At 44.3% G+C, this 23,656-nt stretch overlaps 1 protein-coding gene across 3 annotated transcripts in view; it reads right to left on the bottom strand.

Moving 5' to 3' along the window:
- PCLO (piccolo presynaptic cytomatrix protein) overlaps positions 1-4,614 on the bottom strand; it is a 376,472-nt gene extending 371,858 nt beyond the window's left edge. For all 3 annotated transcript variants that reach the window (XM_056573406.1, XM_056573408.1, XM_056573407.1), the window contains exon 1: positions 4,321-4,614. In XM_056573406.1, coding sequence (XP_056429381.1) covers positions 4,321-4,505 — 185 coding nt within the window. In that variant the 5' untranslated portion in view covers positions 4,506-4,614. The remainder of the gene's footprint in view (positions 1-4,320) is intronic.
- Between the last annotated feature and the right edge of the window lie 19,042 nt (positions 4,615-23,656).

Genomic DNA, 23,656 nt, shown 5'->3' with positions numbered 1-23,656 from the left:
TAACCCCCCACTGAATTCACCTGTTGAATATGACTTATTGTGATTGTGCCAATCTCCCTTATTACTCCCCCCTGCTCACTGCAGAACTGGCCTCAGATCGTGAGCTGCCTTTGATGCAACCCTGTATGGCCACTCCCACCACCAGTACACACCGACCATGCAAACCACCGCCTGCAACTTTTTTAGTTCTCTATGCCCGCTGTCTACTGAAGCCACTCTTAGCCAAGATTGGTGCTTACTATAATGCTTGCAACGCTTAAGTGTGCCCCTGAACACAGCTGCAGCCGAACAGGAAGCAGCAGGTACAGCGCACACTGTGATGAACCACTGGAGAGCATCACAGCTCCCCTGCACCTGAGAATGACTCGGACATCACGACAGGTAATAAAAGGGCCATAAAGGACTGTTGCACTCAAGAAGCCAGGTAACCAGATGGGTAAGGGAGTATTGCAGCAATCAGGACGGAAAAAAACAGTATACTGACAGAGAGGATGGACAGGCCGCCATGGGCAGCAATTAATGGAGATTTAGATTATCCTGATTGTTCTCAATGTTGCCCTCACACCGCCACATGCATGCCAGAAGTGATGATGCCCTGAATTACAGGTAGGGCTGGTACTTGCTTGCATTGAATACTTCAAAACATTTGATCGGTGAATACTTGTACACCTCCTAGTAAGATGACATACAGTCTATTATTGACCACCCCCCAACCCCATCCAAGCCATCCAGTGCAAGGCTTGAATTAACACACAAATCCATATGAGCTCATATAATGATGTATTTCCTTTTAACTTACATGTAAATTACCCTTTGCAATGGTTTTCTGACTGCACTAAAATAAATCTGAAATGAGACAGGCATGGGGAGAAAGGCCATCACATCATGAATAGACAAGAATTGCAATCAATATGCATTCTGGCGGTGATGGTGGACAGTTCCCATTGATAGCACAGTGATACAGTGGGGGAAAGAAGTATTTAGTCAGCCACCAATTGTGCAAGTTCTACCACTTAAAAAGGTGAGAGAGGCCTGTAATTTTCCTCATAGGTATACCTCAACTATGAGAGACAGAATAGGGGGAAAGAATACAGGAAATCACATTGTATGATTTCTAATGAATTAATTGGTAAATTCCTCTGTAAAATAAGTATTTGGTCACCTACAAACAAGCAAGATTTCGGGCTCTCACAATCCTGTAACTTTAAGAGTCTCCTCTGTACTCCACTCCTTACCTGTATTAATGGCTCCTGTTTGAACTTGTTATCAGTATAAAAGACACCTGTCCACAACCTCAAACAGTCACACTCCAAACTCCACTATGGCCAAGACCAAAGAGCTGTCAAAGGAAAACAGAAATAGAATTGTGGACCTGCACCAGGCTGGGAAGACTGAATCTGCAACAGACAAGCAGCTTGGTGTGAATAAATCAATTGTGGGAGCAATTATTAGAAAATGGAAGACATACAAGACCACTGATAAACTCCCTCAATCTGGGGCTCCACGCAAGATCTCACCCCATGGTGTCAAAATTATCACAAGAATGGTGATCAAAAATGCCAGAACCACATGTGGGGACCTAGTGAATGACCTGCAGAGAGCTGGGACCAAAGTAACAAAGGCTAACAAACTACTCTGCTAGGGACTTAAATCATGCAGTGCCAGACGTGTCCCCCTGCTTAAGACAGTACATGTCCGGGCCCATCTGAAGTTTGCTAAAGAGCATTTGGATGATCCAGAAGAGGAATGTGAGAATGTCATATGGTCAGATGAAATCAAAGTAGAACTTTTGGTAAAAACTCAACTCGTCATGGTTTGGAGGAGAAAGAATGCTGACTTGCATCCAAAGAACACATACCTACTGTGAAGCCAGGGGTTGGAAACATCAGACTTTGGGGCAGTTTTTCAGCAAAGGGACCAGGACAACTGATCCGTGTAAAGGAAAGAATTCATGGGGCCATGTATTGTGCGATTTTTTGTGAAAACCTCCTTCCATTTGCAAGGGCATTGAATATGAAACGTGGCTGGGTCTTTCAGCATTACAGTGATCCAAAACACACCATCTGGACAACTATGGAGTGGCTTCATAAGAAGCATTTCAAGGTCCTGGAGTGGCCTAGCCAGTCTCCAGATCTCAATCCCATTGAAAGTCTGTGTTGCCCAGCGACAGACCCAAAACATCACTGCTCTAGAGGAGATCTGCATGGAGGAATTGGCCAAAATACCAGCAACAGTGTGTGAAAACCTTGTGAAGATTTACAGAAAACGTTTGACCTCTGTCATTTCCAAAAAAGGGTATATAACAAAGCACTGAGATGAACTTTTGTTATTGACCAAATACTTATTTTCCAACATAACTTGCAAATAAATTCTTTAAAACTCAGACAATGTGATTTTATGGATTTTTTTCCTCATTATGTCTCTCATAGTTGAGGTATACCTATGATGAAAATAACAGGCCTCTCTCATCTTTTTAAGTGGGAGAACTCGCACAATTGGTGGCTGACTAAATACTTGTTTGCCCCACTGTATATATCAGTATACAGTGACTTAGAATGGCTGCACTACTGTTTCATGAATGACTGACAAAAAAGGAGAGTAAATCTGTGGCACTGATCACTTTACATAACAGATCTGTACTATGGATAGCAGATATAAGTTTTAAGTTCATATTGTTTTTTTATAGTGTACACTAGTATGGATGAAATCGTTCCGCTATGTAATATTACACTTTGGACAGCTAAATTCCATCGGCATGACCATGGCACAATATTATATATGTCTTACAAATACACACCCAGATACTGCTTCTCTAAATCCAGGGGCTTCCTCACATAACAACTGGGATATACAACAAAAACATGTATACAGCATAGGTAAACAATACAGTGACCCCCCGACCTACGATGGCCCCGACATACGATCCTTTCAGCATACGATGGCCTCTCAGAGGCCATCGCATGTTGAAGGCAGCATCAACATACAATGCTTTTGTATGTCGGGGACATCGCATAAACGGCTATCCGGCAGCGCAGACTGCTTCAGCTGCCGCCGGAAAACCGTTTACGGTGCCCCGTGTGCTCCGGTGATGGTCTCCTACCTGTCCTCGGGGCTCCGGCGCGTCCTCTTTGGGATCCCCTGCATCGTCGGCGCTCTCCATCGTCGTCATCACGTCGATGCGCACGCCGTCCCGTCATCCAATAGGAGTGGCGTGCGTAGCGACGTGATGGCGGCGACAGAGAGCGAGGATGCCGGGGAAGCAGAGGCCTTGCCGGAGCGTCGGGGACACCACGGGGACGCGGCGACAGCGATGGAAGGCGACATCCAGAGCAGCGGTGATGTTACGGAGCGGCGGGGACAGAGTACTGTATAACCTCCAATACCAGTGGTCTTCAACCTGCGGACCTCCAGATGTTGCAAAACTACAACTCCCACCATGCCCGGACAGCCGTTGGCTGTCCGGGCATGCTGGGTGTTGTAGTTTTGCAACATCTGGAGGTCCGCAGGTTGTAGACCACTGTCCTATACTTTACATTGCACGGACCCCTCAACATACGATGGCTTCAACAAACGATGGTCCATTTGGAACGGATTACCATCGTATGTTGAGGGACCGCTGTATATAAAATATGATGTGTTTATGATTTGATGTTTTCGAAACATGACCCATTGCTGTCCATGCAGCCTGGTGCTGACAGTGTAGTGGATTCAGCAGGCAGAACTTCAGCACCATGGACAGGGCTAGTCTACAGAGCTGTAATGTAGCCCTGCCCCAGCCATGAAATCAGCCTGGGATCAGATAGCCTGGTCACTGCACTGGGATCACACAGCAACGCTGACCACTTCCTTACAAGGATGAAGATCCCATAGAATATTGGATTGTAGAGATCCCCATTCAAGACCACAATAAATCGTGAATCTGAAATGGAATCCATTATTAATCATGATTCTTCTGGGGAGGGTGATCGTTGTGTCAGGGTTATTTAAAGGCACAGCAACCTCTTGTACAGTGAAGCAGCAGCACATTCATTCATGCAGAACATGGACACGTCCCACCATCACACTCCTTTCTCCCATAGAGTAACAGGCTTCTAGGGCTATCACATCTGACACATACAGAAGGGGATATAGAGGGAGAGATTACACAGCTTGTCACGTCCTTCAAGAAGGGGGAGGAAGAGCTGGAGATCACTGAGTCTCCTTACATCAGACATATTGTGACGGGGAAGGTGTAGTGAGGATCCACCCGTGCCCAGGAGCAGTAGTGGTAATGGTAGCAGTATACAGTATACACGGGAGAAGGGGTGAGGGATGACATGCCTTGTTAACGCCGGCCGATCCGTCGGCAGCTCCTGCGCCCTTGACATCACAGCGGCGATCTGCTTCCTCTCCTCTTCGCTGAGCCGGCTCAGATCAGCCTCCATTCCAGCAGGGATCCTTCTCCCTTCGCCTTCCGGATACCCACCCATCCCTTCCCCTCCTTCTATGCTGCCCTCGTTACCCATGATGAGCAGCCTGCTGCACGGGGTGTACTGGTAGCCTTGCCCTGCACGTTATTCTGCCTCTGTTCCTGCGATCACCTAATCCTACGCTGCTTCCTCCATAGTGATGGGCTCCAGTGATAGTGATCTGGGCTGTCCGGCTACAGATGCTATGGCTGGGAGTCTCCTCCTCTCCTGGACATGGAGCATGCTCAGCTCTGGTGTTCTAAAGGTTTCTGTGAGATGGTAGAAAACTGTGAGATGCACCATGTCAGTGTAGGTGACCAGCAGCCGGTTACTGATTCGCTGAGCTGCGGCACACCTTCTCTATTCTATTTGTTGTCTCCCTGCCCAGCTGATCTTCTATCTCATAGAAAGCTTTAGAGCAGGGAGGAGGAGGAGGAGGAGGAGGAGGAGGGGAAGTTCATCTCACAGAAAACATTACACAGAGCGGGGAGGGCACTGACAGGCAGTTTCTGCTGGTTAGCTGAGCTCTGCTACATCAATCTAGCAGAGGGGAGTGCCTAGGGTTGCCACCTTTCTTGCAAAAAAATACCGGCCATACTGATTTGCATAATGAATTATATATGCGTGACATAACAGGATACACATATGTGGGGAAAATGTTGTCCTATTCTGACCCCTATAACAATTTTTTATTTCTACTTATATGGGCCTGTATGAGGGCTATTGTTTTCCGCCCCAATCTGTAGTTTTTAACAGTACCATTTTTGTTTTGATGTGACCTTTTGATGTGATGTTTTGATGGAGGTGCAGTTAGTTACTAACTACAACTCCCAGCATGTTGGACTATATAGTAGTATATAGTATAGGTAAGTGTTTCCCAACCAGGAATGCCTCTAGTTGTTGCAAAACTACAACTCCCATCATGCCCTGATACAGCCTGTGGCTCATCAGCTGCCCTAAACAAAACCTACAACTCCCAGCATGTTGGACTATATAATAGTAAATAGTATAGGTCAGAGTTTTCCAACCAGGGGTTCCTCCAGCTGTTGCAAAACTACAACTCCCAGCATGTTGGACAATATAGTAGTATAAAGTATAGGTCAGTGTTTCCCAACCAGTGGTGCTTCTAGCTGCTGCAAAACTACAACTCCCAGCATGTTGGACTAAATAGTAATATAACGTATAGGTCAGTGTTTCCCAACCAGGAATGCCTCTAGTTGTTGCAAAACTACAACTCCCATAATGCCCTGATACAGCCTGTGGCTCATCAGCTGCCCCAAACAAAACCTACAACTCCCAGCATGTTGGACTATATAATACTAAATAGTATAGGTCAGAGTTTTCCAACCAGGGGTTCCTCCAGCTGTTGCAAATCTACAACTCCCAGCATGTTGGACTATATATTAGTATTATGTATAGGTCAGTGTTTCCCAAACAGGGGTGCTTCTAGCTGCTGCAAAACTACAACTCCCAACATGTTGCACTATATAGTAGTATCAAGTATAGGTTAGTGATTCCCAACCAGGGGTGCCTCCAGCTGCTGCAAAACTACAACTCCCAGCATGTTGCACTATATAGTAGTATCAAGTATAGGTTAGTGATTCCCAACCAGGGGTGCCTCCAGCTGCTGCAAAACTACAACTCCCAGCATGTTGGACTATATAGTAGTATAACGTATAGGTCAGTGTTTCCCAACCAGGGGTGCCTCCAGCTGCCGCAAAACTACAACTCCCAGCATGTTGGACAATATAGTAGTATATAGTATAGGTCAGTGGCTCCCAACCAGGGGTGCCTCCAGCTGCTGCAAAACTACAACTCCCAGCATGTTGGACTATATAATAGTATAAAGTAAAGGTCACTGTTTCCCAACCAGGGGTGCCTCCAGCTGCTGCAAAACTACAACTCCCAGCATGTTGGACAATATAGTAGTATAAAGTATAGTTTACTGTTTCCCAACCAGGGGTGCCTCCAGCTGCTGCAAAACTACAACTCCCGTCATGCTGGACTATATAGTAGTATAAAGTATAGTTTACTGTTTTCCAACCAGGGGTGCCTCCAGCTGCTGCAAAGCTACAACTCCCGGCATGTTGGACTATATAATAGTATAAAGTAAAGGTCACTGTTTCCCAACCAGGGGTGCCTCCAGCTGCTGCAAAACTACAACTCCCAGCATGTTGGACAATATAGTAGTATAAAGTATAGTTTACTGTTTCCCAACCAGGGGTGCCTCCAGCTGCTGCAAAACTACAACTCCCGTCATGCTGGACTATATAGTAGTATAAAGTATAGTTTACTGTTTTCCAACCAGGGGTGCCTCCAGCTGCTGCAAAGCTACAACTCCCGGCATGCTGGGGGTTGTAGTTTTGCAACAGCTGGAGGTGCTCTGGTTGAGAAACACTGCTATACTATATGGTGTAACATTCTGGGAGTTGGATGATTGGTTATATAAATACCAAGCACTGCATTGCAGGTATTTGTAATATAAAAATACCGGCAGGGTGGCCAAATACCGGCTGTGTCGGTAAAATACCGGCCACGTAAAAAACCTATGAGTGCACTCTACTATGTTAACGTAGCAGGGGCACATGACCTGCTGTGTTATTGTAACAAAGGTGAGTGCACTCTGCTAAGTTAATGTACCAGTGGCGATTGGGCTCTGGTAGCTTAATGTTGCAGAGAGTGTCCCCTGCTATGTTAGTGTAGCAGAGGCGAGTGTGCTCTGCTAGGTCAATGTGGCAGAGGCGAGTTCTTTCTGCTACGTTAATGCAGCAGGGAAGCTTGCGCTCTACTATGTTAATGTAGCAGAGGCAAGAGGAATAATAACATAGCAAAGGAGAGTTAATGTAGCAGAGGCGATTGTGTTCTGCGACATTATTGTAGCAGAGGTTAGTAAGCCCTGCTGCATTAATGTAGTAGAGATGAGTGTGTCCGGCTAGGTTATTGTAACAGAGAGGAGTGCACTCTACTACATTAATGTAGAAGAGCTGAGTGTTCACTGCTATGTTAAAGGGGTACTCTGTCCCTGAGACATCTTATCCCCTATCCAAAGGATAGGGGATAAGATGTCTCACCGTTGGGGGTCCCACCGCTGCGGACCCCCGCAATCTTGTATTCGCCACCCACCTGTTTGAGCTACACGTCGCGGTGGTCTAGCTCAAACAGGTGGGTGGCAAATACAAGATTGTGGGGGACCCCCTCGGTGAGACATCTTATCCCCTATCCTTTGGATAGGGGATAAGATGTCTCAAGGCTGGAGTACCCCTTTAATGTAGCAGAAGCAGGTGTCCTTTGCTATGTTAATGTAGCAGAGGTGATTGTGCTTTGCTGTGTTAATGTGCCAGAGGACTGGTAATTTTAAGGAGGCGAATGCAGCAGAGGTTATTGGGCTCTTCTTTGTTAATGTAGCAGAGCCAAGTGCTCTCTAAAATGTCAATGTAGCAGAGGTGATTGCACTCTGCTATGTTAATGTAGAAGAGAAACGTTAATGTAGCAGAGGCGAGTGCTCTCTACTATTCCAATGTAGAATAGGAATGTGTATGTAGTAGAGAAGAGTTTTCTCTGCTGTGTAAATGTAGCAGAGGTGATTGTGCTCTGCTATGTTGATGTAAAAGAGAAACGTTAATGTAGCAGAGGCGAGTGCTCTCTACTATTCCAATGTAGAATAGGAATGTGTATGTAGTAGAGAAGAGTTTTTTCTGCTGTGTAAATGTAGCAGAGGTGATTGTGCTCTGCTATGTTAATGTAGAAGAGAAATGTTAATGTAGCAGAGGCGAGTGCTCTCTACTATTCCAATGTAGAATAGGAATGTGTATGTAGTAGAGAAGAGTTTTCTCTGCTGTGTAAATGTAGCAGAGGTGATTGTGCTCTGCTATGTTGATGTAAAAGAGAAACGTTAATGTAGCAGAGGCGAGTGCTCTCTACTATTCCAATGTAGAATAGGAATGTGTATGTAGTAGAGAAGAGTTTTTTCTGCTGTGTAAATGTAGCAGAGGTGATTGTGCTCTGCTATGTTAATGTAGAAGAGAAATGTTAATGTAGCAGAGGCGAGTGCTCTCTACTATTCCAATGTAGAATAGGAATGTTTATGTAGTAGAGAAGAGTTTTCTCTGCTATGTTAATGTAGCAGAAGTGGGTGTTCTCTCAAGTTAACGTAGCAAAAACGAGTATTCCCTGATATGTTAATGTGGCAGAGGTGATTGCACGTTGATTGCTTAATGTAGCAGAGCCGAGTGCTCCTTGCTATGTTAATGTAGCAAAAGCAAATGCTCACTGCTATGCTAATGTAGCAGAGGTGAATGCTCTTATCTATGTTAATGTAGCAGAGGCAATTGCGCTCTTTTACCTTAGTGTGGCAGGAGGAGGGCTACTGACATCACCCTGCTACATTAATGTTATATTGGCAAGTGACCGATTTTGAGTCTGCTCAAAAAAGGGCATACCTCCCAAAATGGAGACTGTTGGTGACTCCGTTTTGCCATTACAACTAATGGTGTTCGCTGCTCTCGTTTAAATTACATGCCAGCATCCCATTTTCATCTGGATCTGAGATGGAGTGCAAACCTAGCCTAATACCAGAGTGAGAAGCCCCATTTATTTTGGCCCTTCCCAGCCTAATAATACTAACCCCCCCCCCAGACCTGAAGCACCATTTTTTCATGCACTGAGTCTGATGGTACCTGTCTCTTCCCCATAAACCTGTGACACTGGGTACTGGGGTAATAACTGGGGAGTTAGTATTAGCCACTTTATGGGTTCCTATGGCTTAGGTCCTATTGACCTTAGTTCTTGGGTAGATAATTGCCCAGTTTCTGTTTCACAACTACTATATAACGGTGGGACTGCAGTCCTGCCACTAGCACTGCTATAAACAGTGGGGCTGCTGTCCTGACTTCCAGAATTGCTATATACGGGGGTCAGGGGGGAATTCCTGCCTGACCCCCAGCACTGCTCTGCACAGGGGGTGGGGTGATCTGCTTTACTGACCCCCAGCACTTCTATATAGAGGGAGAGTGCTGCTTTGACCTCCGTCAGTGCTATATACAGGGGGACTTCTGTCATGAACTCCAGCACAGCTATATATGGGGGACTGAGGGGGGGGGGGGGGGGGCTGCTGCCCCGAACCCCGAAGCACTCCTTAATACAGAGGGGACTGCTGCCTAATCCCCAAAACTCTGCACAAGGGGGCTGCTGTCTTGGCCCCGAGCACCTTGTCCCCCCAACACTCATAGAAACAATTGGGCTGCTTTCATGACATCAATCACTGCTCTGCAATGGAGGACTGCTATCCTGATTAGTGTTGCTCGCGAATATTCGCAATACGAATTTTATTCGCGAATATCGCATATTCGTGAATTCGCAAATATTCGCGAATATAGCACTATATATTCGTAATTAAGAATATTCGTTTTTTGTTTTTTTTTCACCACAGTACACATAACAGTGATCATCCCTCTCTGCTTCTAGCTTGTGTGGTGTAAAGAAGGCTCTAATACTACTGTGTGAGACGGGCGTGCAAATTTTCGCATATGCAAATTTTTGCTTGTGCAGGTTTCTGTATATGTAAATTTTCGCATATGCTAATTTTCGCATACGCGAATATTTGCTTATGCGAAAAAACACGAATATTCGCGAATATATGACGAATATTCGTCCATATATTCGCGAATATTCGCGAATTTGAATATGGCCTATGCCGCTCAACACTAATCCTGATCTCCAGCACTGCTATGTATAAGGGGATTGCCACCTTGTCCTCCAGCACTACCCTATACAGGGGGACTGCAGTCCTGATCTCCAGCACCGATATGTATAGTTGGATTGCCACCCTGTCCAAAAGCACTACTCTATACAGGGGGGCTGCAGTCTTGATCTCCAGTACTGCTTTATATAGGTAGCCTGACACCCTGACCTTCATCACTGCTATATACAGTGGGACTGTAACCCTGTCCTCCAGCACTGTTATATGTTGACAACATACTGACAGACTGACAACAACCACCATCATTACCACTACAGATCATGTAAGTGATTACATACAGTTACATCTGGTGATGTCTTCTCAGAGTTTTTCACTTTTCTTCTCCATCCAGCTTAGAGTGTTATGTTAATTTCTTCTGGCTCCTCCCTGGAGAACATGGCAAGGAAAAAACATTTAATGCCTCAAACTATAATAATGCCCCCCTTAGTAAAGTTGGTAGATAAGTGGGTTAGGGACGAGTAGGTTCCTTCCATTGTCGCTCCAGTAGGTAGACAGGCCCTTTCAGGTAGTTTCCCTCATGACATAGGTGCTCCGAGTGAGTAGGGCTCCCCAAGAGAGTTGCGCCTATAGGTAAATCTCCTAGATAGCTGTCCCCTGTATGAAAACCCCCATATAAGCTATGTAGGTATTCCCCTATTAGCTTGGTAGTTAGTCTCCATAATAGCTTGTAGATAGTAGATAGCCTCCTATATTATCTAGGCAGGGATGTAGTAGATAGCCCCCCACATTAGGAAGGCAGCAGAAGACCCCACATTATGTAAGCAGTAGATGTCCCTCACATTAGATAGGCAGCAGATGCCCCTCACATTAGATAGGCAGCAGAAGTCCCCCCCCCCACATTAGGTAGGCAGAAGTCCCCCACATTATGCAGGCAGAAGCTCCCCACATTAGGTAGCCAGCAGATTTCCCCCATAGTAGGTGCCAGATCCCCCCCCCCCCCACACACACACATTAGGAGGAAGCAGCAGACCACACATTAGGTAGGCAGTAGACATCATGTTGACATTATTTACAATGTCAACACAAATTCATTGTGCCAGTAGGTTTCATTTTGATTAACCCCTTGTGTCCTGGTACTTAAGGAGCAGGGGTGTACCTGTACCTGGTCCCAATACTGGTGTTTAATGTGTGCTCACGTGCAGAGAACGCTTCAAACCCAGTGGGTTAGGATGCTATGAGCAGCCAGGACCCACAGTTAATGCCGGACAATGTCGACCGGGCAGATGCCCGGCATAAACCCTTTAGATGTCGCAATCAAAGATTATTGCGGCGTCTAAAGTGCAGGGTTAATGGTGTCGGTAAGCTTAGGGCAGCTGATCTGGACATACGCGCCAGACTCGCGGATCCCAATCAGCTGAGTGGACAAAAGGATGACCCTTACCTGCCTCCTCACCTTCTGATCCGTGCCCTGAGGCTCTGGCCATAAATGGTAGGCTAGAGCAGCAGAGCACTGATAACACTGATTAATGCTATGCTATGGCATTGAACAGTGTATTGCATATTATAGCCCTGGGGACTAAAAAAAAAAAGTGTAAAAAAAAAAAAAAAAGTTGATAAAAGTGAATTAACCCCTTCCCTAATAAAAGTTTGAATCACCCCCCTCCCCCCTTTTCCCATTTTTTAAATAAATAAATAAAATAATGTAATCAAAAATAAACATAATCATATGTGGTACTGCTGGGTGTGCAAATGTCTGAACTATTAAAATATAAGGTTAGTTAAACCGTCTGGTTGATGGCATACACATAAAAAAAAAAAAAAGTCCAAAACTGTGCATTTTTAATCACTTTAATTATATCCCTTATGTCCCATCAAAATAAAAATGGTACAGATAAAAACTACATATGATGGCGCATATAGCCCTGTATGCAGAAAAATGAAAGAAGATGATAATTTTAAACATACCAATTTTGGTGCATGTAGTTATAATTTTTTTTTTTTTAAGTAGAAAAATAAGATAAAATCGACACAAATTGGGTATTCTTGTGACCGTTGGGCCTATTTTCAGGGACCGACTGGGGGAAAGGCAGAGTAAGCCCTAAACTGACCATGAAACCGCTCTCCCTGCCTACTTGCCCATCCACCCTAACCGGTGGATCGAAAACTGGGCGCCAGTCCCTTCCTAAACTAAAGTGCAGGGGCCTAATAAAAACACATGCTAATAAATAGTCGGTCCCAAACCAGAAACATAACAGAAACAAAGAACTCCATAGTATAAAAGTTCAGAGGACACAGATCAGTAAGCAGCACAGGGGACACTATGGATCAGCGGACATGAACAGAGGACTCAGTGGTCGTGAACAGAGGACACTATAGATCAGTGGTCGTGAACAGAACTTCAAAGATCTGAAATCAAGAACTAATAAAAATAGAGTTCAAAACACCAGATAGGAAAACGGATAAGTCAACAGACTTTAGGAACAGACAGGAACATAGCATAATCTCCCGGAAAGTCCCCATGCAAAACCTCCAGTAGACACGAAGTCCCCATGGACAGGTAATAGGGATGCCTAGATACACATGATATATTTATAGAACTGAACACAAGATAGGAATAATCACAATCCCTTCAGAACACCCCCAGTAGACAAGGAGTCCCATGGAGCGGTAACAGGGATGCCTAGATACACAGGATATATTTATAGAACACTTTTCACACAGAACACGCAAACTGGACACTCCACTCCACTTTAGGAGTAGCCATTAATAATAAATCCAAATAGACTACTGGCCAGCAGCACACTCACCAGTGTGGTCAGAAGCTAACCCAGTAGGAAAACAAAACACAGAACTGCACATAAACGGATACAAGAGAAAACACAGTGTGAACAGACACATAGCAGAAAGGATAAACAAATCCTAAAACCGAGTAAACAAACACAGCTTAAAATCCACTAAGAGCATGCCACCTAACATGGCTAAAACCAGAAAATATGAAGTGCATGCTAAAACAGAGATAGTAGATTAAAGCCCAAACAAAGAGTGTTTCACCAAGCCTCCATTAGCAGCATAGCCAGCATGTTAGCAGCTAGACATCAGGAAGTCCATCCGTAAATTAAGTCAATCACCAGCACTGAAGCTAGTCAGTGCTGAACTTAAATAGACACACCCTAAAGGCAATTGGACAACAGAGGCTGAGGCTGAAAAAGCCAGAGACATTAACTATTCCCTGACCAGAGAGCATAAAACTGTTCACACACAGCAAATACAATAGCTGTGTGTGAATACAGACCAGGACAGACATGACACCTACAGAATAAAGATAAGGTTTCATTTTTACCCAAAATTGTAGAAAAGGAATCCCCCAAAAGCTACAAAGTTTAGTTTTTTTTTCAATTTCACCCCACAAATATATTTTTTATTGATTTTGCCATAGATTTTGTAATGAAATGATTGATTTCATTACAAAGTACAATCAGGGATGCAAAAAAACAAGTCTTTATATGGGTCTGTAGGTGCAAAATTTAAAGTGTTATGATTTTTAGAAGGCGAGGAGGAAAAACGAATGTGCAAAAAGGAAAATCGGCCTGGTCCTTATGGTCAAAATGGGCTGTGTCCTTAAAGGGTTAAGCAGTAAGGCCCATATTTATCAGTCTATCTGGTTTTGCCCATAGCAGCTAATCACAGCTCAGCTTTCACTTTACCAGAGCTGGTTAAGATATGAAAGCTTAGCTGTACTTGGTTATTATGAGCAAACCTCTTCAGTTTTTGTCTGGGACAGACTGCTAAATCGGGGCCTATTTTTGGCCTGGTTCTATGAATAAACAATTGATTGTTACCATTCTTCTAGTCACTGGTTTGTGCCTCTGCACACTAACTGTTTTCCACCATCATTGACAGTATCAGCGCAGACCCATCCTATTGACTAAGTGCAATCCAATCATGTAGAGATTTGTTTTGGCACTGCTATACCTCCGGACAGCGTACACACCTGAACTCATTCAAGCAAGATAATAACCTAAATGTTTCTTATGGAGGATTCACAAATATGCAAGTTTATAAATTCCAGAATTAACAATGAAGAAAGAATAATGGCACTCACCTATCCGTATAAATCTTTTTAACATCATTTTTATAATGCGGGTGCAAAAGTGCAGCAATGGGATATAAAAAAAGATGCAGGAACGATACCTGGTGGCTACCTAGTCAACTCAAATACATTACTAGCACCTATGACTATACAGGGTTTTAGAGCTTTAAGGGTAGGGTCACACTGGGCTTATAAGCAGCGTATTTGATACTTCGAGAAATCTGCCGAATCAGCAGGAAATATGCTGGTTGTGCACTAGAAGCAGACACATGGCTTTCCCCGCTATAGCCTTGTGTCTGCAATAAGGTTCGGGAGCCGGCCGCACACACCGGCATAATTGCAGGTGCAGACGGCCAGCCTCTGAACTTTTTTGCAGACACAGGGCTGTGCTTTCCAGTGGTCACAACCCTTTCAGTCCTGACTTTCTAAAGCTGGTAATCCTAAGTATGCACAACCTTTATCACTGGAATATATGGCTCAACCTTCATGGTTGCTGCACATCAGAATTCAGTATTTTTCCCCATTTTAGCAGAACAACCCCCTTGGTGGCTCACATCTCCATCACCATTAATGCCGTAAACATACTCAGACATTAGCATAGGGCACCCTAACCAAACCCCTGCACTAAACCAAAACTCACCATGCCCATGCCATCAACCAAGTAAAGCACAGAAACAATTTATGTATAAGATGTTTAATAAATAATTCAAAAGAGGCACCACCTAGCACATACTGTGGGGCAAAAAAGTATATAGTCAGCCACCAATTGTACAGCCACTTAAAAAGATGAGAGGCCTGTAATTTTCATCATAAGTATACCTCAACTATGAGAAACATAATGAAAAAAAAATCCATAAAATCCCATTGTCTGATTTTTTAATAATTTATTTTCAAATATGATGGAAAAAAAAATTATTTGGTCACCTATAAACAAGCAAGATTTCTGGCTTTCACAGACCTGTAACTTCTTCTTTAAGAGTCTCATCTGTCCTCAAGTTGTTACCTGTATTAAAGGGGAACTCCAGTGTAAAAAAATGTCTTCAAATCAACTGGTGCAAGAAATGTAATCAGATTTGTAAATCACTTCTATTTAAAAATCTTAACCCTTCTAGTACTTATCAGCTGCTGTATTCTACAGATATGCTACAGAGAAATTTGTGAAGTTGTTTCCAGCCTGACAACAGTGCTCTCTGCTGACACCTCTGTCTGTCTGTGTAAGGAACTGTCCAGAGCAGGAGAGGTTTTCTATGAGGATATGCTTCTAATCTGCACAGTTCCTGACATGGACAGAGGTGTCAGCAGAGAGCACTGTTGTCAGACAGAAAAGAAGTTCACAGATTTCTCTGTAGTATATAGCAGCTGATAAGTACTGGAAGGATTAAATTTTTTTTAATAGAAGTAATTTACTAATCTGTTTAACTTTCTGGCACCAGTTCATCTGAAAACATTTGTTTTCTACTTGTTTCCACCGGAGTTCCTCGTTTAATGGCACCTGTTTGAGCTTGTTGTCAGTATAAAAGACACCTGTCCACAACCTCAGACAGTCACACTCCAAACTCCACTATGGCCAAGACCAAAGAGCTGTCAAAGGACACCAGAAAAATTGTAGACCTGCACCAGGCTGGGAAGACTGAATTTGCAATAGTCAAGCAGCTTGATGTGAAGAAATCAACTGTGGGAGCAATTATTAGAAAATGGAAGACATACAAGACCACTGATAATTTCCCTCGATCTGAGGCTCCACGCAAGATCTCACCCTGTGATGTCAAAATGATCACAAGAACGGTGAGCAAAAATCCCAGAATCACATGGGGAGACCTAGTGAATGACCTGCAGAGAGCTGGGACCAAAGTAACAAAGGCTACCATAAGTAACACACTAGACCGCCAGAGACTCAAATCATGCAGTGCCAGATGTGTCCCTCTGCTTAAGCCAGTACATTTCCGGGCCAGTCTGATGTTTGCTAGAGAGCATTTGGATGATCCAGAAGAGGATTGGGAGAATGTCATATGGTCAGATAACACCAGAGTAGAATTTTTTGGTAAAAACTCAACTTGTCATGTTTGGAGGAGAAAGAATGCTGAGTTGCATCCAAAGAACACCATACCTACTGTGAAGCATGGGGGTGGAATTCTCCTGCTTTGGGGCAGAGACCAGGACAACTGATCTGTGTAAAGGAAAGAATGAATGGGGCCATGTATTGTGAGATTTTGATTGAAAACCTCCTTCCATCAGCAAGGGCATTGAAGATGAAACGTGGATAAGTGTTTCAGCATGACAATGATCCAAAACACACTGCCCCGTCAATGAAGGAGTGGCTGCGTAAAAAGCATTTCAAGGTCCTGGAGTGGCCTAGCCAGTTTCCAGATCTCAACCCCATAGAAAACCTTTGGAGGGAATTGAAAGGCTGTGTTGCCCAGCGACAGCCCCAAAACATTACTGTTCTAGAGGAGATCTGCATGGATGAATGGGCCAAAATACCAGCAACAGTGTGTGAAAACCTTGTGAAGACTTACAGAAAACGTTTGACCTCTGTCATTGCAACAAAGGGTATATAACAAAGTATTGAGATGAACTTTTCTTTTTGACCAAACATTTATTTTCCACCATAATTTGCAAATAAATTCTTTAACCCCTTAAGGACTCAGCCATTTTACACCTTAGGACCAGAGCGTTTTTTGAACATCTGACCACTGTCATTTTAAACATTAATAACTCTGGAATGCTTTTACTTATCATTCTGATTCCGAGATTGTTTTTTTCGTGACATATTCTACTTTAACATAATGGTAATTTTTTGTGGTAAATTGCATCCTTTCTTGGTGAAAAATTCCAAAATTTGATGAAAAAATTGAAAATGTTGCATTTTTCTAACTTTGAAGCTCTCTGCTTGTAAGGAAAATGGATATTCCAAATACATTTTATTTGTATTCACAAATACAATATGTCTACTTTATGTTTGCATCATAACATTTATGAGTTTTTACTTTTGGAAGACACCAGAGGACTTCAAAGTTCAGCAGCAATTTTGAAATTTTTCACAAAATTTTCAAACTCACAATTTTTCAGTGACCAGTTCAGTTTTGAAGTGGATTTGAAGAGTCTTCATATTAGAAATACCCCACAAATGACCCCATTATAAAAACTGAACCCCCCAAAGTATTCAACATGAAATTCAGTAAGTGTTTTAACCCTTTAGGTGTTTCAAAGGAATAGCAGCAAAGTGAAGGAGAAAATTCAAAATCTTCATTTTTTTACACTCGCATGTTCTTGTAGACCCAATTTTTTATTTTTCAAGGGGTAAAATAGAGAAAATGTTTACTTTTATTTGAAACCCAATTTCTCTCGAGTAAGCACATACCTCATATGTCTATGTTAATTGTTCGGCGGGCGCAGTAGAGGGCTCAGAAGGGAAGGAGCGACAAATGGTTTTTGGGGGGCATGTCACCTTTAGGAAGCCCCTATGGTGCCAGAACAGCAAAAAAAAAAACACATGGTATGCCATTTTGGAAACTAGACCCCTCGGAAAACATAACAAGAGGTAAAGTGAACCTTAATACCCCACAGGTGTTTCACGACTTTTGCATATGTAAAAAAAAATGTTTTTTTCCTAAAATGCTTGTTTTCCCAAAAATGTTACATTTAGAAAAAGAGTAATAGCAGAAAATACCCCCAGAAATTTGAATCCCAATTTCTCCCGATTCAGAAAACACCCCATATGGGGGGTGAAAAGCGCACTACAGGTCTCAGAAGAGGAGTAGTCACATTTGGCTTTTTGAAAGCAAATTTTGCTCTGAAGGCATGCCGCATTTAGGAAGCCCTTATGGTGCCAGAACAGCAAAAAAAATAAAAAAAAACACATGGCATTCCATTTTGGAAACTAGACCCCTCGGAGAACGTAACAAGGGGTAATGAGAACCTTAATACCCCACAGATGTTTCACGACTTTTGCATATGTAAAAAAAAAATAATAATAATTTTTACCTAAAATGCTTGGTTTACCAAATATTTTACATTTTTAAAAAGGGTAATAGCAGAAAATACGCCCCCAAAATTTGTAACACAATTTCTCCCGAGTATGGTGATACCCCATATGTGACCCTTAACTGTTGCCTTGAAATACGACAGGGCTCCAAAGTGAGAGCGCCATGCGCATTTGAGGCCTAAATTAGGGACTTGCATAGGGGTAGACATATTGGTATTCTACGCCAGTGATTCCCAAACAGGGTGCCTCCAGCTGTTGTAAAACTCCCAGCATGGCTGGACAGTGAGTGGCTGTCTGGCAATACTGGGAGTAATTGTTTTGCAACAGCTGGAGGCTCCGTTTTGGAAACAGTGGCATACCAGACATTTTTAATTTTTATTGGGGAGGGAAGCTGTGTAAGGGTATGTGTATATGTAGTGTTTTTTACTTTTTCTTTTATTTTGTGTTAGTGTAGTGTAGTGTTTTTAGGGTACAGTCACACGGGCAGGGTTTCAAAGTAGTTTCTCGCTGGCAGTTTGAGCTGCGGCTGACAATTTGCCGCAGCTCAAACTTGCAGCCAGATACTTTGTGTAAACCTTCACCTATGTGAGTGGGTGGGGGGGGGACATCCAGCTGTTGCAAAACTACAACTCCCAGCATGTACGGTCTATCCGAGCATGCTGGGAGTTGTAGTTTTGCAACAGCTGGAGGCATACTACTTTGGTTGGGAATGCTGGGGATTGTAGTTATGCAACAGCTGGAGACACACTGGTTTGCTACTTAACTCAGTGTTTCACGACCAGTGTGCCTCCAGCTGTTGCAAAAATACAACTCCCAGCATGTACGGTACATGCTGGGAGTTGTAGTTTGCAACAGCTGGAGGCACAATGGTCGTGAAACACTGAGTTAAATCAAAAAAACTACTTAACTCAGTGTTTCACAACCCTCAGCAGTCACCGACAGCCAACGAGCATGCTGGGAGTTGTAGTTATGCAACCAGCAGATGCACCACTACAACTCCCAGCATGCACTTTAGCTGATTGTGCAAGCTGGGAGTTGTAGTTATACAACAGCTGAAGGTACATTTTTCCATAGAAAAAATGTGCCTCCAGCTGTTGCAAAACTATAAGTCCCAGCATGTCCATAAGGGAATGCTGGGAGTTGTGGTGGTCTGCCTCCTGCTGTTGCATAACTACAGCTCCCAGTATGCCCTTTATGCTTGCTGGGAGCTGTTGCTAAGCAACAGCAGGAGGCTGTCACTCACGTCCAACTGCTGATCCACGCCGCCGCTGCAGGTCAGTCCCTCGTTGCCACCGCCGCTCCTGGGGCCCCGATCCCAACAGGGATGCTGGGGATCGGGGTCCCCTGCTGTCGGGGTCCACGTCCCGCACCCGCTCACGTCCTCCGAAGAGAGGCGGAGCGGGTTGCGGGAGTGACACCCACAGCAGGTGCCCTGATTGGTCGGCCGGTAAACCGGCCGACGAATTAGGGCGATCGTGAGGTGGCACCAGTGCCACCTATCCCTTGCTGGCTATGGCTGTTCGGGGCCGTCAGAGATGGCCCCGATAAGCCAGTAATTCCGGGTCACTGGAGACCCGATTGACCCGGAATCCGCTTCAGATCGCTGGGCTGAATTGTACAGCTATCTGCGGCCATTGCCGACATGGGGGGGTCATCATGACCCCCCTGGGCGATATGCCATGATGCCTGCTGAACGATTTCAGCAGGCATCGGGCACCGGCTCCGCTCCAGATGGCTGCAGGGGGCCGGGAAAGCCATGACATTCTCATGGAGACGTCTGGAGAACGTCATGAGTCCTTAAGGGGTTAAAAATCAGACAATGTGATTTTACGGATTTATTTTTCTTATTATGCTTCTCACCTTTTTAAAGGGGTACTCCACTGAAAAACATTTTTTTTTAAATCAACTGGTGCCAGAAGGTTAAACAGATTTGTATATTACTTTTATTAAAAAAATCTTAATCCTTCCAGTACTTATCAGCTGCTGTTATGATCCACAGGAAGTTATTTTCTTTTTGAATTTTCTTTCTGCCTGACCACAGTGCTCTCTGCTGAGACCTCCATTTTAGGAACTGTCCAGAGTAGGAGCAAATCCCCATAGAAAACCTATCCTGCTTTGGACAGTTCCTAAAATGGACAGCACTGTGGTCAGACAGAAAGGAAATTAAAAAAAGAAAAGAACTTCCTGTGGATCATAACAGCAGCTGATAATTACTGGAAGGATTAAGATGTTTTAATAGAAATAATTTACAAATCCCTGTCGAAAACATTTTTCTGGCAACCAGGCTCCAGGACATTGCTGGTAAGAGGCACAGTGTGCCAAATCCCCAAATCGTCTCAAAACTTTCCCTGTGCCGCCGGGGTAGAGTGGTCCACATTTGAGGGGCCTCAAGCGCTGCAGAACGCACCTCTTGCACCCACAGGATTACAATTAAGAGACTATCTATATCCAACTCATCAATCTCTATCCCTGTGCTCTCAGGGTAGAGTGGGATACACTCAGAGTGCATTGATTTTAACCCCTTACCAACACGCTGCCACATGCAGTATCCTGACCAGATAGGAGCTATACAGAGACATCGCTACTCAGACTATAAGATATTTGCAATCAACCATACAAGGCACGATCTCCATGCATACATCTATAAAACTACAGACTATTTGCCACACTGGGATACCAGCACTTTTTTACCCTGGATATAATATGTTTATTTTATTTTATTTCATTGTATGAATATTTTATACATTCACTACCTTGCTTATCGTGGTGAGTTCAATGTAAGGGCCCTACAAAGGATACCACAAGCACTATCATTGTAAAAATAAATTGTTTTAAATTAATTCACTGGATCTACATAATATATATTATATATATTATATACATTTTACATTTTATATACACCCATTTATTGGTGACAATCAAGCCCAGACTTGAGGAAAGTGTACCCTCACTTTATACATAATTTACAAATCTGTTTAACCTTCTGGCCCCAGTAGATTTAAAAAAATTTTTTTCCAGTGGAGTACCCCTTTAAGTGGGAGAACTTGCACAATTGGTGTCTGACTAAAAAATGTTTTGCCCCACTGTACCTTTTCAAAGAAAACTGACATATATACATTTCTTTTAGTAAAGACTCAACATTTAGGCCTAGGGTTTAGACCCAGCTCCATCCTGCTGAGAGAGAAACACACATACACACCTTATATACCACATATGTTCTCACAATACATAAACACAAGCATGCCATCAGCAATAAGCAACTTTCTTTTTGACCCTTGCTGGTTCTTTGTGCCATTATTGCCTTAGAGAAGGCGTTCCGTTTGTGTCTTGCCTTGCTGTGTATCAAAACCCATTGCTACGCATTCTGACCTTTCTCCTGTGCCACCTACCTTCTGACCTCTGGCTACGTGAACTGACCTTGCTACTGTGCCCTCAGCCCTGACCTCCTGCCTTTTCTGACTTCGTATTGCCTCATCCTTCCTGTGCCACATTACTCCTCGGCCGCCTGTGTGGACGAGTCGTATCAGGGGTAGCAACCTGGGTGCCACCTGCCGCAGCAAGTCCATTTCGCTTTGCGACAGGCTCTGGTGAAAACCACAAGCACCTTAGACTCCGCTCCCTGGTATGGCCCACGCCATCATCCACACAGGTTCAGCGGATCCACTTCACCTCAGCCGTAACAGTAAGATCCGGCCATGGATCCCGCCAAGGTGCCTCTGCCTAGTGTGGAGGACCTCTCCTCAATTGTGGCTCAGCAGTCACAACAGCTAGCTCAACAGGCCCAGCAACTGAAGCAGCAGTCCACCATGATGCAGCAGCTCCTTTCTGTTCAGCAGCAGCAACAGCAGCAACAACAGCGGCAACCCGCTCCTGCTGCTCCTTCGGGGACAGCAACTTTCGGGGCTTCCCTTGGTTCCAAACTTCACCTGTCTCTGTCAACCAAGTATGAGATATATCCCATCTTCCTTTACACCTGACTGGTGTGAAAATTTTGCAACCAAGTATGAAGGGGACCTTACATTATGCAGAGGCTTCGTCACCCAGTGTTATATGCATGTGGAACTCATGTCTGAACAGTTCCTGTCTGAATGTGCTAAAGTGGCTTTTGTGGTGAGCCTTCTTTCCGGTAAGGCACTGGATTGGGCTACTCCACTCTTTGACAAAGGTGACCAGAGACGACTGATCTGCAAGCTTTCCTTTTGGAATTCCACAGTGTCTTTGAGGAGCCAGCACGTTCTTCTCGGCTGAAACCGCACTCCTGAACCTCCGTCAAGGGGTTTCCTCTGTAGGCGACTACAAGGTTAAATTCCGTACTCTGGCCACACGGGACCCACCATCTTCCCTGGATGAATTGATTCTGCTAGCTACCTGCATTGATGTGCGTTTTGCCTAGGGGCAAGAGGAGCTCCGTCAAGAATGCAAACCTGCTCATTCACATTGTCTTTCCCGTTTGGCTCCTGTGTTTCAGCGGCCGTCCCTGCCTACTTCTTTGCCTTCTGTCGAAAAGCCTATGCTGGTGGATCGAGCTCACCTGTCTCTGCAAGAGAGATCATGCCGACGGGAAGATAATCTGTGCCTGTACTGTGCAAGCCTGGAGCATTTTCGCAATAACTGCCTCCTTCATCCTCTTCGTCCGGGAAACGCACGCACCTAGGGCATGTGGGAGAGGCGTCTCTAGGTGTGAATATTCCCTCTCCTCGCTTATATATGCCGGTCCGTTTCTGATTTTTGTGGACTCTGGTTCAGCAGGGAACTTTGTGGATGCCTCTCTGGTCCATAAATATCATTTCCCAGTCTTACAGCTCGCCGAGCCTCGGTAAATCTCTACTGTATATCACTGAACCTCAAAAAATGCCAGTGGGTGCTATGCACACGGAGTGGATCAAGTTCTATGTGGTACCTCACTGTTCTTCCTTGGTTATCCTCGGTCTGCCATGGCTGCAATGCCCCATTTCTAGATTGGCGCTCCGGAGAAGTCTCTTGTTGGTGCCAGGATTGTCTGAACCACTGTCTGGAGACAATTCAACTGAAGGATCCAATTCCTAGCCCCTCTCTGCCGGGTCTGCCTACCCCGTATCAAGACTTCGCTGACGTGTTTTGCGGGAAGCAAGCAGAGAGTCTTCCTTCTCATCATCCCTATCATTGTCCTATTGAGCTTCTGCCTGGTTCTTCGCCCCCTTGGGGAAGAATTTTTCCCTTGACGGCTCCTGAGACGCGGGCCATGTCAGAATACATCAGTGAGAACCTACAGAAGGGCTTCATTCAGAAATCTACCTCTCCTGCCAGAGCCAGTTTCTTCTTTGTGGAAAAAAAAGACAGTTCTCTCCATTCCTGCATTGATTACCGGGGACTTAAAAAGAACTGCATCAAGAACTGGTACCCTGTCCCACTGATCTCAGAACTATTTGATCGATTTTCACCAAGTTGGACTTGCG

The sequence above is a fragment of the Hyla sarda genome, chromosome 4 (genome assembly GCF_029499605.1).
Source record: "Hyla sarda isolate aHylSar1 chromosome 4, aHylSar1.hap1, whole genome shotgun sequence".
Taxonomy (NCBI): domain Eukaryota; kingdom Metazoa; phylum Chordata; class Amphibia; order Anura; family Hylidae; genus Hyla; species Hyla sarda.
Note: the sequence above shows the minus strand (reverse complement) of the source record. Positions and strands in the feature narration are given on the sequence as shown.